Consider the following 23646-nt stretch of genomic DNA (forward strand, 5'->3'; position numbering starts at 1 on the left):
CTATGTTTTAACGACTGCAATAAACTTAATTTTAAAATTTGTAAAGATTCTTGCAGAATAGGGTTCACTGAACAGCATCTACTTACTAATAAATTTACATATTTTCTATGGTGTACTTAGAGTTATCCTCTCCAATTCCAGTTACCAGGCACATACAGGGTTGCAATTTTTACTGCAGGCTGAGCCAGTGCAATTTGTGCTTTTTAAGCCTTTTCAGCTCATTGTTTCTATAACTTTCAGCTGAGTCATCACAACTTGCTCTGAAGATTTTTAGTGATCTTTGTTTCAGTCATTTATGCCTCCTAGGGGAGAGAGATGCTGCTGCTCATTTAAAGTGTATTAATACCAACTATGTTTATGTTCCTGCTTCTCTTCCCTGAAACAAGCAAGATAATAGTCCACAAATCTGCCAGGATAGACACAAGATGATTGCCTATCCAGCTGGTCTTCCACCTATCTTTAATACAACTCTTAATTACTATAAATAGACTAAATATCTCTTTTTTTTGCTTCCATAAAGATCTTTCCTGTCTGTGCTTCATTAAAGCATTAAGAGGTAACAGCTTTAAATGGAAAGAGGTAGATTTAGATAGATATTGGGAAGAAATCCTTCCCTGTCAGGGTCCTGAGGCCCTGGCACAGGCTGCCCGGAGAAGCTGTGGCTGCTCCATCCCTGGAAGTGTCCAAGGCCAGGTTGGAATGAGATGAGCCTTAAGGTCCCTTCCAACCCAAACTATTCTGTGATCAAGTGTCAGGTATTGAGCTACAATGTATTGCCATGTTTTTCCCTGGTGATGGGAAATTTGTTTTGCCTGCCATGGAATTTTTTTTTTTTTTTTTGTCTTTTACAGCATTTTGTTTGTGCCAAATGTGAGAAGCCATTCTTGGGGCACCGACACTATGAAAAAAAAGGGCTGGCCTATTGTGAGACTCATTATAATCAGGTAAATTCTGCCATCTGTGCTGTAGGTGTGACTGGCAAATGCTTTTTTATGTTTTATATATGCAAAGCTATGCAGATTTTGCATAATCTGAATTTGTAGAGGCAATGAAATACTAAGAAATTAGTCAGATTTAACAGAAAAAGGACAGTTTTTCTTGGTAGGTAGAAAAGTGATGCTGAAAACAGAATAGAAATATCTTGGGGATACTGATTTTAATTTATGCCATTGAGAAAATCACTGGCCATGGGTTGTGATTAAAATCCCTGTAATTGTACTTCTAAAGTATTTAGTGGGCCTCTTTGGTAATTGCTTGCTTCTGTGGGCCTGAGGCAACTATTGTGTTATCTAAAACATAGAAAAATAGATCAATAAAAAAAACCCATAGAAAAGCCAATCAAACCCTGTTTTTTGGGTATGATTTGACTGAACAACTTTTTGGTTTGGTATTTTCCTCTGTCAGATAAATGGCTCTCTCATAAGAAGTAAGTGTTGCTGTTCTGATAGTAGCAGTAGTTTTATTTTGGTGTTTATAGTTAAGCATCAGGAGATGTTTGTCTACAGTAAGCATCATACTGTACCCATCCTTCCTTCTCCACCTGACACATATACAGGACTTGAAGATTGCATGACAGTACTAGAGTGTGAGGCATCAACAAAAAAGGTTTTGTAATATTTACTGGTATGAGATCCAAAGGAACACAGCCTATTTGGCAAGTGTATGAGAAGTTATTCAGAGGATTTAAATTGGTATATTGGGGGCCGCTGCAGTATCTGGGAATTCTTTGGTTATTAGCATTTAATGTTCACACCAGCTGTGTAATTTGGGCAGCATGAGTAGTCAGCAACATGAGTTCCTATTCTTATTTCTTTTTCTGTGCAGCTCTTTGGAGATGTTTGCTACAACTGCAGCCACGTGATAGAGGGAGATGGTAAGATTTGTTCTCTCCCTGTTTTTGGTTGCTGTCCTTGTTTCATTTGTTAGTGCAGCTGTTGCAGTCCCACAGTTGCAAGACATCAGTGTTTGTTTTCACATCTGGCCTCATTTGAATTTGCATGTAAATCTGAATTCAAGTAACCCGTCACTTTCCTCTTATTTGGTGCTTTTACTTTTGCAGTGGTATCAGCTCTTAACAAGGCCTGGTGTGTGAATTGCTTCTCCTGCTCCACCTGCAACATCAAGCTCACATTGAAGTAAGTCAGTGTTTATATTTTGGACCATGTGCGATATTTGCCCTTATGGCACGGTATCAACCTGGAGGAGCCATGAGCCAGTGCCTCTCTGAAGGCCAGTATACGTCTTCTCTGTGGGAGCAGGGGCTTTTAATTCCACTGATTTCAGCACTAAAAGGGATCTGACACTCAGCATCCTCTCTGATTTATTTCCCTTCATTAATCTATTCTGTGAGGAGGTTGGGTAAGATGGGAACTCAACCAGCAGTACAGAGGGAAGGCTCTAAACTTTGCCTGTCCTGAACAGCCTGCAGCCTCCATGTCTCTGGTTGCTCCACTCAATGACAATATTTGCTATTGCATAGATTACTTTGAAATAAAATACTATGCTATTTGCCTTAAATATCTAGAAGAGGGACAGCAAAAAAAAAAAAGCAATCCTACATTTTTCCTTTCTCAGGTTCAAACCCTTATCCTACGATACTGGGTTGGCTCCACTGACCATATGAAGGAGCTCTGATTCATCCCAAAGGGGATCTCTGAAGTGCAAGGGACCTCTTGCATTCTACAATAACAAAACTATTATTCTAGATAGTTACATGCAAATATATAGCAAAATCTTGCTCCTTATTTACCTAGCAATACTAAAGACTTCAGTTCACTGATAACCCAGTCTCTGTACTTGCGTCACCAGCTGAGGAAATGAGTCGTTTTATAAATGGAGTAGAACATTAGCAACAACACTCATGTAGGTACATGGAGATTTGAAGTAGTGAAGCATATAGTTTGCAAATACCATTTTAGTGACTGTTCTTTGTGTTAAAGGAATAAATTCGTGGAGTTTGACATGAAGCCTGTGTGCAAGAAGTGCTATGAGAAATTCCCTCTGGAGCTGAAGAAACGTCTGAAGAAATTGTCAGAGCTGGCATCCAAGAAGACCCATCCTAAAGCTTTAGATTTAAACTCTGCTTAAACGCATCTGTCAGTCTCCTGATGCACTCTTAACACAAGCTGCTCCTCACTGCAGCTGTTGATTACAGAAGCAATTACTAAGAAGTGGAACCAAAGATAAGTAGTACCTTTCTCTGCTTCTGGTGATGTCTCTTGCATCTAGACTGTCCCTTTTCTCAAGCAATTGTCTGTTAACACTGGCAGGAAGAGGAGTATGATTTCTGCTTGAGCAGCATGCAGGCTCATTATTAATTTGCTACTAACATTGCATTTTGCCTTTGTGGAGTTATACACAGTCTTTCGTTCCTCAGTTGAACTGTACTACTCTTTCCACTCCTCTAGTCTAAGGAGTTTGGAAAAAGTGGTTGAGTGTAGGGCTGGAAGAAATGTCAGATTTTCTATTTTTCAATCAGAGTATCAAAATTTTTCTTCTTACTCTGGGTGAAGAAATTTTTTTTGTTTTTAGTATATAGGCAAATATTCTGAAAGTTGTCACTCTTTGCTGCCAGCAAAACGTTCTGGTCTTTCTCCAGATTCCTACAGAGAATATGGGTGCCCTACAGTCCTTCTGGTTTGTAGGTTTACTGGACAAGCCCAGGAACCAATAGCTATGGCTTCTGCACTGCCCACTTAGGCCCAGTGTTAAGGCAGCTAAGAAGTTTGCTTTGCTGCTTCCCTGCTCACTAAGGAGATTTCAGCTGTCAAGGCCATGTGAGCCTGTTCAGAATAGCTGGGCTCTCCTTAAGGAGAAGGTGGCTGCGGGAAACTAAACATTTTATTAGAACTGACACTAAATTTCTTTGTTCTCTACTACTACATGGCTGGTAGAGTGGTCAGTATAAAGTGAGTCCTGTCCACTGGCATAGCTGATATTTATTGAGGCAGTGTGGCTGGAGCATTGGTTACTCTTTTGCATAAGGAAATCGAATGGATAATATGGTACCAATTTAAGCACTTCAGTTTTCCCATTCTCACTTTATTTGCAAGCCAAGTATATGTTTGTTGGTCGCGCTTCAGAAAGCCCAATTACATCACAGAGTTTCTAATGTATGCCATTTGTAGCAAATGTGGTGCTAGGCAGAAAAAAAAGCCCATTTTTCTTTAAATTTTTACCCAAAAAAGAGTTTCCCATTCATCTTTCTTTTTAAGACCTGAGTATACTTAAGGAAAGAATCTCAGACATGACTCTAACATTCTCAAGCATATAGTCCTCCTCTGTAATTTTGCCTGTCACCAGTGAAGTTTCAGTGGTCTACTGTCTCTGCTACCACAACCCTAGGTGCTGAGATATCTACTGGTTTTGGATATTCTCAATACTTCTTTAGAGGTGAGCCATCAGCAGTGCTGTTTCTGAGCCCACCTGCACAATGTATGATCCCCGTGAGCTTCGGAGGCCCCCGGAGGTGACCCCCTTACTTCCTTGTGCTGAACCAAGCTGAGCAGCCTGAAAATCCCTTTCCAGGAACAGTTGTGAGACTGTTGCAAGGCTGACAAGCACTGGAGGATTACTGTCCTTCGCATGGTTTAAGTCTTCCGAAAAATGGCTAGTTTAGTCAGTCAAATGAACACAGCAGTTGGGCCTAGACAATACCCTGCAGCCCCAGGTGAATTAGGTAGCAAGAAGTTAAAGCTTCCCCACTTCATGTATGTGTGAGCAGCAATTGGATAGGGGCAATAATCTACTTTAGAATTGTGTTACCATGCTTGCTGGATCTACTACCCATGGAACTGCACCAGTGATACCACAGCAGTGGTGGGAAATCCTGGATAACTGCGTGCAGATCAGAATCCCCCATGTGAGACCATCTTAGATCTTCACTGCCTTTGCTAACTCAGTTTCCATCAGCTGCCTTGCTTTTTGTTGCTGTAAGTTACCATAATCTTTTAACTGGGTTACAGTGTATCCACTCTAATAATGATGAGGGGATAGGCCTAATTTTAACAGTAAACTCTTTCATCTTTTCCTGCACTGTAGATTCCAATAATAGTAGCTGCTTGTGTCACTGCTTTAGGAGAACACATTGGCTATTCACTGTTCTCTCACCAGCCTTAAAATGGTCTTTTAGTTAAGGGCACAAAGAACAGCACATCTTTTGGTGCAGTAGTGTGGCCCTGCAAAGACCCCCGTTTGCAATGAAACCTGTTGTTTGGCATTTTGTCATCGCATAAAACACTTGGAAGTTCTAACCTAGATGCAGCTCAGTATGTTATGCAGATTTGTCTCAGCATAAAGCATTCTGGTCTGTTCCTGTAATCTCAGTCCCAGGCCATGTTTAATGCTGAATCTGAGCAGCTGTGTATCCCCAGCCTCCTGGGAAGTGGTGGAGGAACACACAGTCACACATTCCTGGTAAATATGGAAGGACTGAGTAGCTAGCAGCCAGCAGGTAATATTCTTTCAGCAGCCACTCTCACGTTCAGCAATGGGAAGTGCATGTATGTGAAGGCGAATGGATTTACTTCTGTGCTGCCAGTAAAGATTTAGTATGGGCTCTCGCCTTGTCTCATGTTAGAAATTTGGCAGACCTAGAAAGCTTCAGAGTTCAAAGGAGAGTTGATATAATTCTCTATTCAGTTCTCTAAGATTTGGAGTATGTCCTTATCTTCAGGATATTTTGTAAAGTTAGTTGGTGAAAAAAATCACTGTAATCCCTGACCTCTATATTAGTGGAGGGTGATACTCTCATAAATTATTAATTTTCCACAATTATTTTTCGTATACATCTGCTGCCCATAGCCTGCAATGTGCAGAGTTACAGTAGTTTATATTACCAACATACCTTTTGTGTGAGAGTGGAATTGAAGGAGTAGGAGAAATAACTATAAATGTTTTAAAAAAATACATCTTCCTCTACTTCTGTCAGTCTACATTTTAAAAACCAAGTAGAATATAGTGCAAACTTACAAGTTCTCCTTAGTGCCTTGGTAGGCTGACAGGTTGGGTTTTGTTTTCTTTATAATAAATATAGTCAAGGTGTCAGTCAGAAATAGGCTGCATGCTTTTTTCCATTGCTGTAAATAGACCTGCTGGCCAAATTCTTCCTAAGTATCACACCACTGGAGAGTAGAGATTAATATCAAGGTTGAACTTGGCTCAGAAATCTACACTTACTAAAAGGTGTTGTCTCATACTATTCACTTATAGTTTACATTCATATTTTTACATAATTAAAAGCACTAACACTCACTGAGTACACTTGAAAATGGTTTTGCTTTTAGAAAGCATGGTATGTGAAGCTTCTTTGTATTCAAAGGGTATGCTAATCACTTGCAGCCTTTCTTTATGGCACTAACCTGCTCTCTAGGATTTGTGTCTGATGTTTTTACAGCAGTCTGTGCAATGCTGGCAAACATTGGTCAGCCTTTTGTACAGAGAATTCCTGATGTGGCATGATTGGTGTTAGATGATATGACTGACACACTTTCAGAAGTGATTGGATGGGGAGGGAATAAATTGCAGGCAAGCATGTAATAAACATGGTTATACTAGTCTGTAAAGCACTGTTAAGTGCTGAGGGTATTAGACTGAGAAAAGAATTAGCAGTTCCCTGCCTTGATTCAGGCCTTGATGGGTTCTGCACCGTGTAGAGCTCTCATTTTATCACACTTTGTTTTAGCTGTCTAACCAAAACACAATTGTGGATTGAAATGCTGTAATACTGTGCCTTTGTATGTTCTTGTATTAAAGTTACTGTAATACATTTTAAATCTTTACCCAAAAATAAAGGGAAAAAATTTGTATAGTGTACAGTTAATACCATATTTTCAGTGCTTAGCCAGAGAGCATTACCCACTCTGAGGAGCTCTGGTTTTGCCCAAACCTTAGGAGCTGCTGTGGTGAATTCACATTTTGGACCTGTGCTGCTTCTGTGGTGATGTGTTGGTTGATGAGGATGTGCAGAAAGGGGGATCATCCTTTTAGCAGCTGTCTTGTACTAATTGTGTTGTGTATTTAATGAGCAGATGGGATGCTATGATCATTTACAGGATATAGTGGATATTTGGTAGATCTGGGTTACATGGATCTGGAGCAAACATTCACTTGGTAAAAAAAGGACATTGTGGTTGATTTTCTGAAGTCTTTATTTAAAAAACAGATACAATACAGTTTGGCCGCAAAATTTCTTTTTGTACAGGTGAAGTGCTGGACATTTTTCACTTATAGGTAGGTAGGTAGATCAGACACTGGGTGACAAAACCACTCTGGGCAATTAGACTCCAGCATTTCCATTGCCAGCAATGGACATTACAGCAGGAACATCTAACTGCTTGCAAAAGGATCAGCTATTCTGACAGGTGTGGCACTCATTTAGATGCACAAACGGAGTGGGGCTCTTGCCTGCCACCCATATACAAAACTCCCACCAGCATTTGAATTTTGCACATGCATGTCAGAAGGAACAAGAGAACCATTGTGCATCCATTGGCAAAGTTGAAAGCTCAGGCAGAGCTGCATTTCCAGCACTGCCAGACTGTGTGTCAAGGAACTTGGTGTAAATGATTTAAGACATATCCACGTTTCACTGGGAGTGAGGGAGGAGTACTTTTTCTGAGGGGGAAGCAGCTGAGCTTACTCCCACCATAGTGCATATCTGCTTTACACACTCACAGCACACTCTGGTTCCTGTGGCACCAAAGCTGTGTTTCTACAAAGCTCTGAGAGATGAACAAGTGCTGAATCAAATTTTACCACTCAAACTGTCTGCTAAACAGGAAACAGAAAAGATCAGGAGCAATTAAAGCTATTATTGTTGTCTTGTGAAAGAATGCCTGCATAACTCCAAACAGAACATTTTTGTAGAGCAGAAAAGTCTCTTTTCAGCAGAACTCTGTTAGACTGAGTTCTTCAGTTCTGATTTGCACTGAATAGCTCATCTATATCTTGAAATAGGAGCAACTAAAAGTGATGGACCCAAACCCCAGACTCATTTCAGCACTTACTAGAAACTGCAAGCAGTTGTTAGTTTCCAAGAGGATTATAACATGTGGAAGAAAGAAGACTATTTAATTTAAGCAAGGCTGTGGTAAATCAGGGGACAGCCTGCAAGTTTAGCAACATGCAGGAAGGACAGTTACATTGGGACAGTAATTGGCTGTCAGTCTACTGTAATGTGCAGCATGTAACCTAGGGACCAGAGGGTGAAACCATGCATGTTACCTTTCAAAGTGTCCAGTTATCTACTACTAAAGGGCATCTCTCCACTCTTAGAATTGCCAACAGGAGGGAAAAAATTACATTACCTTTGTTTCCAAAGACTCTTTGAGTTTGTGCATTTGGTAAGACCATATACAATAAGGGGCATTTTCTTTCCAACAGAAAGACAGCTCTTAATGTGTGTCTGTCTTTGAATGGAGGAGATTCAAGCTATTAGAAGGGGCCCTCACAGGGTTTCCCCACTCCCATGGAACATTAAAGTCCATCTAAACTTCTCTAAATCCAAAATCTGAATAGAATTCTCATACTACATCTAAGACAGAAAAGTTACAGATGTTTGAAAGCACATGCTTACTTGAGCTTCTCTTGTAGTAGTATTTCAGCAACTCAGTTCATTCAGTGTGTGATCAGAAGATTGATCATCAAGATTAATATTTTTTAAATGGCATTTCTTCTGGGATATGAAATTACAGGTAGTTTGGCACAAGTACAGGTCATGGACTCTATCCACTCTCAGGCTGGGAGGTTCTTTTGCTTGTTTACAGCATTCATGAGCAGGTGTACATAGGATGTTAACAGGTCATCCATTTTGTAACCCTGTCAGGAAAGAAAAGAGTCTTAAATCTCTCAGAGAGCTCCAGAAGCAAAAATAACTATCATTTCCTCCCTCATTTATTATCTTCTCAGGTTCTTCCTTGCATGAACATCTCCTTTCAATAGCTGTCACTGTTTTAGTTATAATTTATCCATTCCTCCCTCTGCTTTTCATAGATTTCCAAAACTTTACAGAGCATAGCTCTACTGTCTCCTTGGTATTCATTCTGTAGCTTGACTTGTACTTAAGATTCTTGTATTTAAGAACCCAAGCTTTTCTGTCAGAGAAGATAGCCTTTAAATGTTTTTGTTATCTTACAAACCTACCTTTAAATATTAATACAGTGACGCTTCTCTGACACTGTGAATAGTCTGAAACCAGTTGTTAAAAAGATGGTACCACTCCCTGGAAAATATGAAGTCTTACAAGGCTGGCATTACTACATAACTGGAGGCAGACATGCAAGACAAAAAGCCTCTTCTGTAGCTTTGCAGTCTTAACTTCTCAGATGGATAGAATTTTGATATATGGGAAGAATTTGGGAAATAACTATTTTCCCTTGTGTCCTGTGTCTTGCATCTTTGCATCAGATAGCATTATATATGAAAATTGCAATTTTATTGACACAGCAGTGAATGCTTTTTGTATCTGCACTGGTATTTATCTGGTTTTGCACCATCTTTTGTAGCAATCCTGGTTGGAAAGGAAAAATTAGGATTTCATTGCATCTAAGTTGGCAAAACTCTTCTTACCAGAGATGTCTCACATAAGAGCCGGTTTCCTCGTACCAGGTTCCCTATTGTCATGTGAAAGTACGTGCTCCCACTGCTCCAGTTGGAGATTTTATTGAAGGGGTAGACTATTAAAATATCCTGTAAGGGGAAACAAACTGAACCATAGAACATCTCTCAAATGAAAGCAGGCTGTTACATGTAGACCCAGAGAATTCTTGTTCTTTCTCACTTCATTTATAAAAACAGTGGATCAAGGTAGTTCTTGCATCCAGATTACAATGGTATATTGTATTTTCACCAAACAGGTGAATCTTAATCACACTAATGAGACTTCCTTTCATTATATATTGATCTTTGCCTTAGCACACTGCCATTAGATTTACAATAATCTAAAACTCGCTTTTAATTTGTTTCATTATTAAAAAAGCAAATAGTGATACTCCCTTTTCCTGAGAACTTGGTATGACCAGACTGTTGGGGTTAGACTGCAGGTAAACATGGCCATTTAGCCTAATCTTTTAGCCAGCTGGAGCTTCCTGCAAAGCATTTTTCTGAAGCAGGTTCCCAAGTGCACTGCCCATCCATCTTCCTGATCTTACCACCTTGCCACATCTATCATAATTCCTATGTCTTTTTTCAGAGATGCACTACCCCTATTCCGTTCCAGTGTAGAAAATGCAAAGAAGTGATTGGAGGCAGTAACATTTGCTTTGGTTACAGTAAATGAATAGAGAGCCTCTATCCTCTCCTACCATTCCTGGTCCTATCACTGTCCCTAAATTAGCAGGATCCATTCAATCCTTCCTTAGATGGACTTTTGAGAAGCAGCTGTTACCTTTGTCTTCGGGTGTATCAGCGAGACTCCTTGCTTGTTGATTGCAATCAATACAATCTCTGGGAAATTGGGCTCTGAAGCTTGCTGTAAATGAGTAACACAGCAAGATAAGCAGAAAATTGAGAAATTATCGGTATCTTGGGCCTAGTGACCTTTAACAGTGTCCAGTGCTTCGTGTTCTCTTTCCCAAATGAACACTGAAACATTTTAGCCATACATTGATGACTTGAGCAAATGCTACATGACAGCAGAATCAGGTCCATTATTTACTATGCTGTCTGATACTAGGGTTAATGATTGATTGCAAATCAATTAAGAGCCTAGTGAGGAGAAATTAAAGGTAACACATGGGAAATTATTCTTGGGAGATACTCCAGAATGAGAGCATTAGTACAATTCTGTTCTGAGGGAAGAGTCCCCCAGAGAGATACAATTTGGCAGCATTTTCTTGTGGAGAGCAATGACAGGACAATTAAGCCCCCTACATTTACTACACAATTGTAATAGAGGTATTATAACTAGAACAACATTGTCAGTAAGCAACAAGCATAGTTCAGAATGGATAAAGAATCCATCTCCCAACTTGGAAGGATCTGAGTTTTCCTCAATAGATGACAGGAATCCAGCTTTATAATGTATTTTTACTTTCAAATATGGAATTACAGTCAGTCTGTATCCCTCAGGACTAATTACTACTAAATCCACTCACACAGGGCTTCAAACCTACCTTCACTTCAAAAAAGGCTGATCCAAACGTTGGCCACCGCTGTATCATTTTCAAGAAGGCAATCTTGGCCTCATCCACAGTTTTTCCTTCATGTTTACTATATGCTGCAATAATGCTCTGTTTAGGAAAAGAGGATACAAAGCCAGTTGTTTTGGAGACAGGCAGGTTTCCAATACCTAGCATTAGCACTAAAGACAGCATCAGCTCATCACTGCCATCAGGCTTTTTGCCCCAGCAACAGAAGACTGAAAATGAAAGCAGCTGCCATGCCATGGGGCAAGGTGAAGCCAGCACCCTCCAGTGTTCCTTCTTCCTGTGGTGGGTGAAGGAAGCCCAGCAGCCGAAGGAAATGGACTCAGGGCAGAGGGGCAATGTGAGATAAAACTCAGGAAGCCAGTGTTCAACACCCACAAACATGTATTACATCGTTGGCTGAAAAACGTAGGGTGAATTTGCCCTTCGTATTTGAAACAATGACCTGTGTTTCCCTCAGCAGACTAAGTGATAAGTACCCACTGAAACTTCCTTGCCCTTTTTGTGGATAAAAGAGCCTTTTGCTGTAAGTAGCATGGACACGGTGCAAGGAGATTGATTTGCTGCCAAGAAATACTTACGAGGCACCTTAATTTTTCTGTTTCTGTGAATATCCTCAACTTCCGAGTCACGTCACTGACTCTCCTATCTCTAACTCTTTTTCTGGGCACTGGAAATAGATTAGTATCTCTGAGAAAGATGCACACTTCAGATAAGCCATCCAGGCCTGCAGATATCTTTCAGAACTTTGGTAGAGTATGTAAAATCTGGATTATAAGAGGCAAATCCTCTTGCTATCCTGCTGGAAAATCCAGCAATATCCAATACCGTCCCTCCACAGAATTTTCAAAGACCATCAGATCAAAAATGTAGTGTGGCTCAATGTGTCTTGTCTACTAAAGCTCGGTATATGTAAATATGACTAATGAAAGCGAATGTTCTTACCTTCTTCCATTCATCTGGTGACACTGCTCGGAGCAGATTCTCTGGAACCAGCTCCTTCAGGATTTTGGGGATGGCTGCCAGCTGTGTGCGGTCATTGTTGAAGTGCACTTTATAAATCAGCCCTGCCAGCTGCACAGCTTCATCCTTGGAACACTTGTGGTAGCCTCTGAGGTACTTCGGCAGCTCCTGGAAGAGACCAGCTCTGAATCCAGGCAGAATGGGCCAAAGCAACACTGACTTTAGCATTCTGAATTTGTGAGGTCAGGATGCAAGTCTTGCCGAACACAGTCCAAGGACATCCCAAGAACTTTTGATTCCTTCTGAAGGTTCTCTGGGTGATCTTTAAAGATCCTTTGCAACCCTTTCTTGGATCACAAGATCTCTGCTTTAGAGAGCTGCTTACCTGGTGGTAATGGAAAATGGTATCAGCTTTCAGGTCCTTGCCAGGAGCAACATTCAGCCACAGCTTTCTCATGAAGTACACCTCATATGCTACAGACAGAGCAGCCCCTAAGGAGACCAGATCTTGTTAGTGTTCTCTGTGTCACTGACAGTTCTACAGTTTTTAAATGGCTTGTGAATTCCTTCAGAAAAGTAATTATGGTTTTAATGGTAACAAACAAAATTACTAACAAAACAACACAAAAAGCCATTTTAGATGACAAAAGAAATTACTAGTTTTCAGTTCCTGGACACTGCTCATGCAATGATCAGATGGAGGAGAAGTTGAGGGACTGCCATTGAGTGTTTGTTATTGGTACTCATGACAGCTGCCTGCTGGTGTGCAGCACACCCGAATGCTCTTACACTGAAGTGAGTACATCCCCTGATGGCTGTGCTTCTACAAATGAACTGTGATTTAGTGCACCCACATCTTTATACTGTGATTTTCAGTGCTCCTAGCAGCTACATCAGCTGAGGGAAGAGAAGTTAGAAAGTCTTAGATACATAGACAGAGCTTCAGGAAGTTGAACCTCAGCTGTTATGAAATACACAAAGGTCAGGACAAATTGATACAAAATTTGAGTGGAGTTTGAGTTTGATGTAGATTTCAAAATGTATATTATCCGTGGGCGGGGGGGGGAGGGTAAGTGCAAGGAATTGCTGTTATTAGTGTTACATTGTTTTAGTCTAACAGGTGGTCCCTTGACAACATAATTTGTGTTTGGGTATCACCAGGTAATAACCTGGTTAAAAATTTTCTAACAACCCAAGGAATGTGAGTGACACTGTGTAAAGAACCTATTTGCATGTGTTGGCTGATTCTTAATATTTGAGGATCAACCTATCTAACTTGCATGTATCCAGCTGCATGTTTTGGATACAACAGGCCAAAAAAATCTTTTCTACCAATTTAAAATTTGTGGAGAGATCCTTCCACAGAAATGTTCTGGTGTTTTTGATAGCCAGTGCTTGGCTGCATCAGGTCACTGGATCTTGCTGCTGGTGCAGGCAATAACCATGTATGTACAAACAAAAATGATGTGAGACTCTGCTAAACACTTCCCAACATGGAGTGAATCCTACTGGATGGATCAGCTGCTTTCCATTTCAACACAGCATCTCATGCAGCTTCTTGTCATGCTAGCATTCTCCTTACCATCTTTTCCTGGTTTGTTCCTCCTGTTCCAGTCTGTCACCTGCCTTAGTGAGTCAAAGAAGTAGTCTGCTTCATTCTGGCTGATCACCTGCAGAGGCCAAGCAATGAAGGAGAGAAAGGAGGGGTTAGCACATCATACCAAATACTAGCTGTGCCACATATCCAAGTATTGGGCTGAATTTTCTTTCCCTGTCTACAGTGAGAGGGCAGAATTATAGCAGGAAAGAAGTAGAAAAATAGGAGAAAGGCTCAAATTACTTGTATTTCATATGGGGATCTTTATTGCATCTTCTGTTGCTTTTTGCTTTCCAAGCTGCTTACTGAAGTCAAGCTGAAGATCCCTACTTTCTTCCCAGGCTTTTTCTCTTTGTAAAGTGTTGTTACATACTGGGTTTCTCTTTTTGGGAAGGCAGCACACCAGAAACTCCCTGTGCTAGGGCTCAATGCTGCTTTTGCCTTGATCACAGTTTCAAGGGGCCTCTCAGCGAGACAGCCAGCCCAAGCTTCAGCTCAGGCAAGGTAGGCTCCCAACAAACCAGAGTAATCAACTGGGGGTGGTTGCCCCTGCTTTCCCTAACACATCTTCTGGGCAAAGCCTGAGTGAAAAACAGCTGAATCCAGCAGTATGCAACCATCCTAGCAGGTGCCAGAAAGCCTACATCTTCTCTGCTTTTAGTGCCACCTGGGTAGTGACAGACTGATAGAAACTCTGCATCTCCATCTAGCCCCTTGAAGAGACTGAAAATAATTGTCAGGTGCTAAAAGTTCAAGTTTAGGTTGTATCCCCTCAGTAAGACAGAAGCAGTAATCACCTGCTCTGGTCCTTGGCTTCATATGGTTGCTTAGGTGGTCTGGTGAATAAGTAATAGAGGAGGGGCAGTCTGGCTACCCTGCCAGAGTCAAGAAGGAGTTACCTTATCTGCAATCTTCACAAAGAGGCTGAAACCTTCCCAGGAGTTCAGCTGCAGTTTGGAAGCGATGTTCTGACACAGAGTCCGGATTTTTGTGTTTGTTCCCACATCAAATGTCTATGAGATAACAAGACTCTTGTTACACAGAGGAGAGGGAGAAATAAGAATACTGAATGTCTTCATACATGCTCCTGGATGAACACATCATGGCTGGAAAAATGGTCAAGGCTGGGAAAACAAGTAAATGCTCACCTGTTCTGTTTCATTGGGGAAGCAAATCTTGTGTGAAATCTTAGTGTTGTTCTGTAAGATGGACTCAACCTCCACAGGATGAGGTGCCCACTTCCTGCAGCCACTCCTGGAAAATGCCACCACCATCGTAAGAGAGATCAGCTTAATCACAGTATTTCAGCTGAACAGCAGACACCTTCCAAAATGCCAGTACTGTGTGATGAGGTGGGCTCCAGTGGACCTCCACCCCAGTGCAAATTCAGTGTATTAACAGCAAGAAACTGAGGGTCTTATTAGCATGTAAAGTAAAAGTCTGTTCTACTCTGCAAGGTGGTTGCATGAATAGGGCACTTTTGAGCCAGTACCATTTCCTCTTCTATGCATTCAGCAGCATTTTTCCTTACTGAAGTGTGAATATAATGAGTATAAGGAGAAATACATTTTATTTAATTCCTGCATCAGCAAAAAGATACGTATTCGGATACAAAATTACTTGGAGCCCAAGTACCAAAAAGGTCTGGAGGGCTGCTGAAAAGCATTACATTTTATAGAAAGAGCTGGAGTGCAATCACTGACTCGGGAGGTGCTTAAGCTGTACAAACGCAGTTCTTCGAAATTATACCTCAGAGCAGAGCTGCCTTTTAAAGCAAAGGAACTGGCCCTGAAGTCTCAGTCATGCCAAAACCTTGAGTTAAAGTGAGAACAAATCTAGCAAATTATCTCCTGGGGCTGGTAAGTTCCTGCCCTCCGTGGTACAGAGCAGGCTGTTCAGATATTTTGAACACCCAAGCTTACGGGCCTCTCACGCTGGATCAGTCTCTCAGGAGGAGGTTAGTCTGGATCCAAGCTTTAATTGTGTGGATTTGAAAACTAATTTTTTTCCATTCAATAAAGGAGCATTTCCATTTGGAGAAGGAAAACTTGACTGTAACCAGGCTGAACAGCACATGCTTTGTACTGTGCAGACACTGTATGAAGTGTGGACCTGCCCCACTCAGTCATCTGTTCCTGAACTGGCATCAGAGGGAGGTCCTGGGAGCTCAAGGAAGCGCAGCAGCTGGGCTGCAGAGGCATAGGGGGCTACCCACCTCTCCTTGCAGCCTGAGCAAGGAATTCACCGCCAAGGTGAAATCTGCTTAACACCCATCAGGGTGGTTCCTTGTCCAGGATTCTGGGGATGAAGCTGTAAAGTGGTTTATGGAGGAAAAGGTGTGTACCCAAAGGCTCAGTTGGCTTCCCCGGTATGTATTGTAGGTCAATCCTTTGAACTGCCTGCTCTCCCCTTTCCAAAGAGACCAGGTTACTTACAGGGAGAAGTTGGGCTAGATGATCATTGAAGATCCCTTCCAACTAAAATAGTTTATTCTATTCTATTATATTCTATTCTGTTCTATTCTGTTCTGAGCAGGTGCAAGTTTAATCTTAAGAAACGAACTCTCTTAGAAGACAAGATTTGTCTTTGTTCCTCTTCCCATCCCCCAAGCTCCAGATCTGGGGCAGTTTAGCAGATAAAATTCTCCTTCCAAACAGCCCATTCTGCTTTCCCCTTCCTGTTTGCTCTCTCTGAAGAAGCTCTGTACAGCTCAACAGGGCTTAGAGCAAGAATATCACATGATATAGAGAGGCAGGAATTTTTAAGTCTTCTCCGTAGAAATAAACAATGAATAGCATTCCTTGCCATGCATTTTTCAGGCACTTCGAAAGTGAGTTCAATGTGTGGTGACATTTCCCCAGCAGTGCCAAACCCCATCCACTGCAAGGGGGATATCCACTGTGTTAGTGTTCCCCTTGAGCCTGACCCGTGGGGCTCACAGACCAAATGGGGCCCAGCCTGAGAGAAAGGGGAGGATGGAGGAGCTGGAAGGAGAAATCATTGGGCAGATTCTTTACTGATGAGGTCTGTGGTGGTAAATCACAGCACCCATCAAAAGGGAGCAGGCTGGATTCAACCTTTGCCAAAGCTTTGTTCTCAGAGTGGCTAGCTGGGTAATGCCAGTGCTTGGAGGAATCTAGGGAAACCTTTCCCCTACAGTTCATTTGATCCTTCCTGAAATTCTGTTAGCCCTCCCCCTCTCTCCGGTTGTGTCATGTCCCTTAGAACAACAACTCATTCAGAAGCTCAGGAAGCCCTGTGGTTTGGGGGTCTTGTTGCTTCAGCCTGTTATAATGCCAAGTGGATGGAGAAGTGCCTTTCTGTGAGCAGCCAGGTAAGAGGGCTTTGCTCATTTGGGTTCTTTCAAAGAATAGGAATTGATTGTATTGATCCTTCCAACAAGGACATGCTGCCTCACCAAAGAAAAGTAAGGTCAGGATATCATCAATGACATCATTCCAAGCTGCATGCCCTTTAGGATATTTGAAATACCCAGCTCTGGGAGTGATTATGTGTGATGATGAACTTTTAAAAATGCTGCTAACTCTGTGAAAGAAAAAAGTGAAACTGTGGCATAGACCTCTCTTTAATGGCTCAAAGTTCATAAAGAAAGTTAAAAATAATGATCACAAAAAAAACCAAAAAACAAGATGTAAAGAGGGAAAGGAGAGTGAGAGTGACACTATTTTAGCCCATGTGGTTTTTTGGAACCTGATTATTGATATTTGAACACTTTGAGCTGGTTATATGCGAGATTATTTACCTCATTACTGTCTGAATCCTCCGACGGCACCCCAGGGCCAGTGTTTCTTTCTGACGTGTCTCCATGAACTTCTGGGCATGTTTGAGCAGTGACTTGCTGGGTGGGAAGAGGCCGGTGCAGAGCCAGAGGAGCTGCCAGCCCTTGGTCTCGCTGTACCTGGGAACACAAAGCCAACAGTTCTGCTACAGCCACATATAATTCTCTGTTTGATCACGCACCTACACACACTCTGTTTGACTGCACACACTCTGTTTGACCACACACACCACTACAGGGAAGAGAAATACACTCCCATCATGGTCCCATTCAGCAGAGAGCTGCAAATCAACATAGGCTCTGGCATTCACTTGCTGTGCAACAACCACAGCCTGCATGTGAAGACAATGCCAAGTCCTGCATAAGAAATACCCATGACAGATGCAAACCTCATGAATAAATTTCAGTTTAGCAGACATCTTAGCAGGAGTGACCCTGGTGCCATCCTCTTGGAAAGACACTGTTGACTTGGTGTTCAAGCTCACATGTATTCAAATTGTGGTTTCTCAATGGATGTATTCTCAATGGAAGTGCTCAGGGTATGAGCACTTTGCATGCACTGGCTTCCCCCTATGTGTACTCCTGTCCTGTTCTGAAAAATGAACATGTCAATAGCATTATGTAGTGAGGTAGGTGCAGTTCTTAAATGCTCCAGGTCAAGCTGGTACTATTTTTCCGGCAGCAATCCAGTTCTTCCAGCCTCTGCATCTGTGAAATCTGGCAGTTGAAGCTCTTCTGGTACCTTGCCCTCACCATTAAGAAGGGCTCTGCAGCCTTGAGGTGGTCAGTCATTCTGCCTTAAAGCCAGGAGCAGAACACACTTCAGCGGTGTCCCAGGATTGCTCTGAAATGCTCACTGGTGTGAAGTGATTTCGGTTGGGAAAGTCAGCTCTGAAGGGGCATCAGACTTCACTGAATAAAGAGGTCCTGGCTTCTTTATTCCTGCTTACTGTTCTAATTTTGCATATGAAGACACACTATTTTAATCCCATTTATACTCTATAGATCAGTGGTGTTTGTGTCTATGTGAGAGTGGGACGTGGTCCACAACACAGCAGCCTGGGAAGGATGAAAGATTTGTTGCTCTGGCTGTTCTAATGAAAGTATATGGAAATAGCCACCTTTCAAGCATTGTTTTTTTCACATCAGTTATCCCTCTCACAACAGCTACTAAATTGGTGGAATACATCAGGCGTGGCATTGGCACCATGGTTACAGACTATGCATTCAATAGCCTGTAGGATTCAGTGCGTGCAAGGGAATTTACCATTCAACACTGACACACATGATAAAAGTTCCACTACGTGTAATATTTGTGGAACAGTAAGAAAGAAATAAACACAATGCATCCAGAAACAAACAGTTTTGTTAATAATTAATATTATTTTAAGCTGCTTTTTGCAATTCAGTTTCCCTGGAAGTAGGTCAAATTATCATTTTGTGAGTGGGGAATAAAACACTAGCCTGTTTCAGAGACTTTTATGTGGGCAGGTGCCTCTGTAACCAATCTGTTCTGCAAGGCAGTTATGTAACGTAATTAATATAACTACTCAAAAGTATTTATTCACTGGTGGTAAAAATCCAGTGTGAACTATGTTTTCATGAGAGGGGAATGCTGCCGTTGGGAAACTTAAGTGGAGAGTTGTCAGGCCAGTCACTGAAAGGATGCAAGGACTATGCAGTGCCGTTTCCCCTACACACTGCTTCAGGAGCAGGGGAGCCTCAGTGACACCTTGCCTGCCTCACACCGCAAGGAGATGAGCATGGAATGCTGATGGGAGCCAGGGAGTGGTCCTGAGCGCTCCACAAAGGTGAGCCCCATAGCACTAGCTGGCAAAAGGGGGAAGACAAGCTGTTACTCCAACATTTGTTTATCCTTCCCAGTGCCCCCACTGCATCACAAGTGCAGCAAGGGTTCCTGATGCCCCTTGCACTTTGAGGCCTTGCTCTGCAGGAGCAGGGGGTTTGCACCCAGGTAAATACCTGTTTTTGTTCTCAGTCAGTTGCTTCATAATCTGACAGTAAATCTCATCGCGCAGGACCTCCTCCTGGATAGCTGGCACAAATATCTGGTCAGTGACTTCCACGGAGGAGTGTGCCTGTTTTGAGGGGTAGTCTCCCATGAATTTCATGATGGGTGAATGCACTGTTAAGGGGGAAAGCAGGCCAGTTTTTGAAGCTAAATGGGAAGTTTCATCTGGATCCTAACATGTTGGTGACTTTGTTGATGTCTAAGTGGCAAATACTGGGAGGAAGGTCTGGAGCATGTTCCCTGTCTGTCCTCTACCCCCTTTTCCTATGCAGCAGTTGCTGCTTGGCTGTGATCTGTACTGTGCTAGTAGGTGCTTTCTCTGGGCATGTGCAGTAGATCTCACTCACTCTTAAAGCAACATTCTCACTTAAGCGAGCCATTGGTAGTTGTGGAGCACTGGGAGGGAATAGGAGCCTTTCCTCTGTAGACAAGGGAAACAGATTCAATCCACTTCATCTTTATATGAATGTATCCCCTGTAAGCTGGCTGAGGTATCTCAATAGAGGTAGTTTAGTGGACCTAGCTAACTCTTCCTTCTCCTGAGTGTTCTCAGGTCCCAAAGAAAGGAGAGAAAGGATATCAATGAAGGCCTGACAGGCCAAATCCCGAAGATCAGGGTCTGTGCATGCTCTCTTCAGCAACGGCTGTTTCAGAGGCTCCTTAGAGTGTGCCCACAGTTGACTGTGCCCACGGGATTTCTGAAGAACAGCTTTGCTGATGGATTCCTTCTCAGGAGTCCTGAATGAAGACAAGTGCAGGCAATACAAAATTACTGGATTAGTGTTGCTATGAACAAAGGAGGTCGTTATCACAAAGTCATATCTCTAGACCTGTTCTTTCTCAAGACAGTGATCTCTGATTCTGCAGGTCAACAAGAGCAAGGAAGTGTAGTTTCCTCTATAACCAGAAGGTAGGAGGCTTGCAAAAAGAAGAGGGCTTTCCAGAAAACTAATTTTCCCCTTACTTTCTGAAGCCTGAGATGTTGTATATCCTCACTAGCTGGTAAGTGCTGAAGAAGGGGTGAGAAGTAAGAATAGGGCCTGCTGGAAGAAGTCAGTCTAACTGGGGTTCTTCTACCCACCCCTTTTCATTTCTGCAGACTTAAGATACAATAGGCCAGAATCTCTGCATATCCAAAGTCACAGGGAACAAAAAGAAGAAACCCAATCAGAAGTGGGAGATGCCATTACATAATAGGCTTTAAGGATTACGGATCAACAAGAACTTTTCTAGGGTGTACTCTACACAGAGCTTCACCTGAAGTGTTCGTAGGAGAACTCCTCCAGGGTGTAAGGCTTCACCTTGACATCCTCTTCATCAGGTTCCTCCATGAAGGAGTTCTGTGAAGCTGTCCTCCTCTGGTCTGGAGACATCATCAGCAAACTCTGGAATAACACAGCCACATAGAGATGTCACCTGAAGACAGGTCTCTGCACGCACTGTCAGGTGTTACTCAGCATATATGGGCAGGTAGTACTCTGTGCTGCCTGAGACCTTCTGTCTCAAAAGCAGCATCTCCAGAGACTCAAGAAAGACCTGGGAACAGTTGACTCAAAGAAACAATTTACACAGACCCAAGTGGACATTGAAATGTATGTGATTATCCAAAGCACAACACATGTTTTACAAAGCACCTGCTTCTCTCTAGTGTGTTTTGCCACCAGTTTTTCTGCTTTTTACCTGTTAGCACAACATCCAATATACTGAATGCCCAAAACTGAAGACAAAATTATTAGCAGAGGCGTTAATGAGAAACCTTGACTCCCTCAAAGACCATATTCTCTTAAAGTAACCTGCTGCACTCAAAGGTTCCCTTGAGGCATAATGTGATCACCACTCAAGCCCAGAGTGAATGCAGGAAAATTCAACTGCACACCCATACCCATTAATTGCTACCAGTTGCAGGCACTGGAATCTCCCATGGTGGATAGACTGGGTTTTGGGGTTTTTTTTAAGTCATTGCTTCTGTGCAGCTGCAGTCTTCTCCTTAGAGTCTGGGCTAGGTTTAGTTTTATATTCAGACAGGACAGAATGAAATGTTTTATTTCAATGGGAGGTATAGAACTTGTCTGACTTTGGAGGGACAATTGTCTTCCAGTTATAAATTCAACCATATTTAACATTTTTATCTTCTTCCAGTCTTTTCACAGAGAGTGTTAGCTTTCCTTACCAGCACTTGACTAGAGGGTTTTGTGAGAGAAGGAATGATGTAGATGTCTTCCAGAAATACATTCCCTGTTTTGCCTGTCCTTTCATTCTGGGCACCAATCCAGCCAGGGTCTGCATCCAGCCTTTTGTCTTCAGTGAAGATTAGCAAGTCTCCCTTCTTGAAGGACAGGATGCTGGGATCTTCTGGAAAACAGAATAAGGGAGTACTGTTCCAGCTTGACAATCCAAGAAAATGCAAAGGGTTTGCAACATGAAAGACAAGGGAATTGTATTTTGAAGGTCTGAATTCAGTTAGCAATAGAAAGTGATTTGTGTAAATATGGCTAATTTTCCAGTAACACTTCAGAGAAATCACTGCTGTTTCCTCTGACACCCTGATTTTGATCCACTGAGGGCAATGGCAGAACTCCGTTTGATTCACATGAATGCTGACTTTGTGTCTAGACTGGCAGCAAAGCATGGAAAGGAACTCAGTAGTAGTAAGTAGCTGAAGTTAATGTTTACATTTAAAACATATATGTCTGTTTGAGCCACCTGTATTCCACATAAAATTCCAGTTTACTGCCTCTGTAAAATTCTTCTTCTGCAAAGTGTTTCCAGAGAGTCCAGATCCAACTTCCTACTATAACCAAACTGAATTCCTGGACACTATACTATCTAAATAAAATATATAAAGAAGGAGAAGGAGGAAGGAAAGGTTATTTGTGTGTACTGAATCCAATTGCCTTATGCTTGGCATTGCTGTGCATCCCCCTGGGAGCAAAGGGACTCTTGTTGAAATTCCCCCTCTCCTCTCTGAGCACCTTCAAACAAGTGCCATGGATTCTCTCATGATTTTCTTCCCCACCCTGTAGAAAAGTTGTGAGACTTACCCTGGGATTTTTTCTCCTGCATTGCCACGGCAAATCGTGATCTTTTCTTCAGTCCTTCCAGGAACATCACCACCAGTTCAGCAATGACAACGCTATTTACAGATGTCAGAACAAACTCCTCGGCACGAAGCGTGATAAGAGTGCAACTCTGTCCAAATGACTTCACTGCCCTATGTATTATCAAACAATTTGTTACCAGAGCATCTGAAAAACTTACAGACCTATCTGTAAATACAGCCAAGGCACCCACACCTCCTTGCAGGTAACTCCCTTTCAGTGAATATTGGTAGTTCCTAATTTGCCTTCCCATGAACTGGTAGGTGTGAAGGACTGAAGTGGTTCAGCTTTACCGTGGACTCCACCATGTTTTGTATAAAAGTGCTTCCATATAGACAAAAGAACACCCTTCTTCTGGAGTAACTTGACAACTAATTAAATCTCTGGCAGTCCTCACAGGGGTTTTTTTTGTGTATGTAGGACTCTTTTTTCCGAGTGATCTGATGCAAGGATGTGTGCCATGAGCAAGCAGTGGTTAACCTCTTTTCTCAGTGATCCTGTTCTGGTCCATGACACCCGAGAAGTGTGTGAACTCCCAGTATACACAACAGACAATGGCTTCACTGTGTCAGTTATTTCGGCCATTCTTGTCTCGATGCCTGTCTGTGCTTCCTTACACCTTTATGACTGAGCAGGATCACTTTCCACCAGCTGGAAGGATCCAGTCCTTTCAGTATTTCCTTTACAAGCTGCTCAGAAGTTTTCCCTTTCTGTTTCCCAGAACTAGGCTAAACCACCTTTCCAGGGACAGATCAAATCACCTAAGGAGGTGGCAGAGAAGGTACACCCTTTCTGAGTATGGAAGAGATGCCTTCTTCAGATCTTGTCTTTCTGGGGCCCTCACCTGTTGGTGTGGATGCCAGTTATCTCTGGGAAGGTCAGCTCAAGGAACCGCTTTTCTGACTCATCCAAGAAGCAGATGCCTTTCCAATTTACAGCAATGATGAAGTGGTTCTTAGGCAAGCTGGGTCCTGAAAATACGGAAAAAAATTCCTTTTCAATGCTATACAAGT

General features: G+C 42.2%; 2 protein-coding genes across 4 annotated transcripts in view; one reads left to right on the plus strand and one right to left on the minus strand.

Moving 5' to 3' along the window:
- LIMS2 (LIM zinc finger domain containing 2) overlaps positions 1-7134 on the plus strand; it is a 34445-nt gene extending 27311 nt beyond the window's left edge. For both annotated transcript variants that reach the window (XM_032120063.1, XM_032120064.1), the window contains 4 exons: positions 852-944; positions 1825-1873; positions 2060-2135; positions 2940-7134. In XM_032120063.1, coding sequence (XP_031975954.1) covers positions 852-944; positions 1825-1873; positions 2060-2135; positions 2940-3087 — 366 coding nt within the window. In that variant the 3' untranslated portion in view covers positions 3088-7134. The remainder of the gene's footprint in view (positions 1-851; positions 945-1824; positions 1874-2059; positions 2136-2939) is intronic.
- Positions 7131-23646, minus strand: part of MYO7B (myosin VIIB) — a 54404-nt gene continuing 37888 nt past the window's right edge. For both annotated transcript variants that reach the window (XM_032120029.1, XM_032120030.1), the window contains 16 exons: positions 23478-23604; positions 22577-22746; positions 21706-21887; positions 20793-20920; positions 20116-20273; positions 19487-19640; positions 17468-17623; positions 14853-14958; positions 14604-14717; positions 13690-13777; positions 12493-12599; positions 12090-12275; positions 11112-11228; positions 10385-10468; positions 9568-9687; positions 7131-8817 (listed from right to left, as the gene is read on the minus strand). In XM_032120029.1, the coding sequence (XP_031975920.1) occupies positions 8734-8817; positions 9568-9687; positions 10385-10468; positions 11112-11228; positions 12090-12275; positions 12493-12599; positions 13690-13777; positions 14604-14717; positions 14853-14958; positions 17468-17623; positions 19487-19640; positions 20116-20273; positions 20793-20920; positions 21706-21887; positions 22577-22746; positions 23478-23604 (2081 nt within the window). In that variant the 3' untranslated portion in view covers positions 7131-8733. The remainder of the gene's footprint in view (positions 8818-9567; positions 9688-10384; positions 10469-11111; positions 11229-12089; positions 12276-12492; positions 12600-13689; positions 13778-14603; positions 14718-14852; positions 14959-17467; positions 17624-19486; positions 19641-20115; positions 20274-20792; positions 20921-21705; positions 21888-22576; positions 22747-23477; positions 23605-23646) is intronic.

The sequence above is a fragment of the Corvus moneduloides genome, chromosome 10, assembly GCF_009650955.1.
Source record: "Corvus moneduloides isolate bCorMon1 chromosome 10, bCorMon1.pri, whole genome shotgun sequence".
Taxonomy (NCBI): Eukaryota; Metazoa; Chordata; class Aves; order Passeriformes; family Corvidae; genus Corvus; species Corvus moneduloides.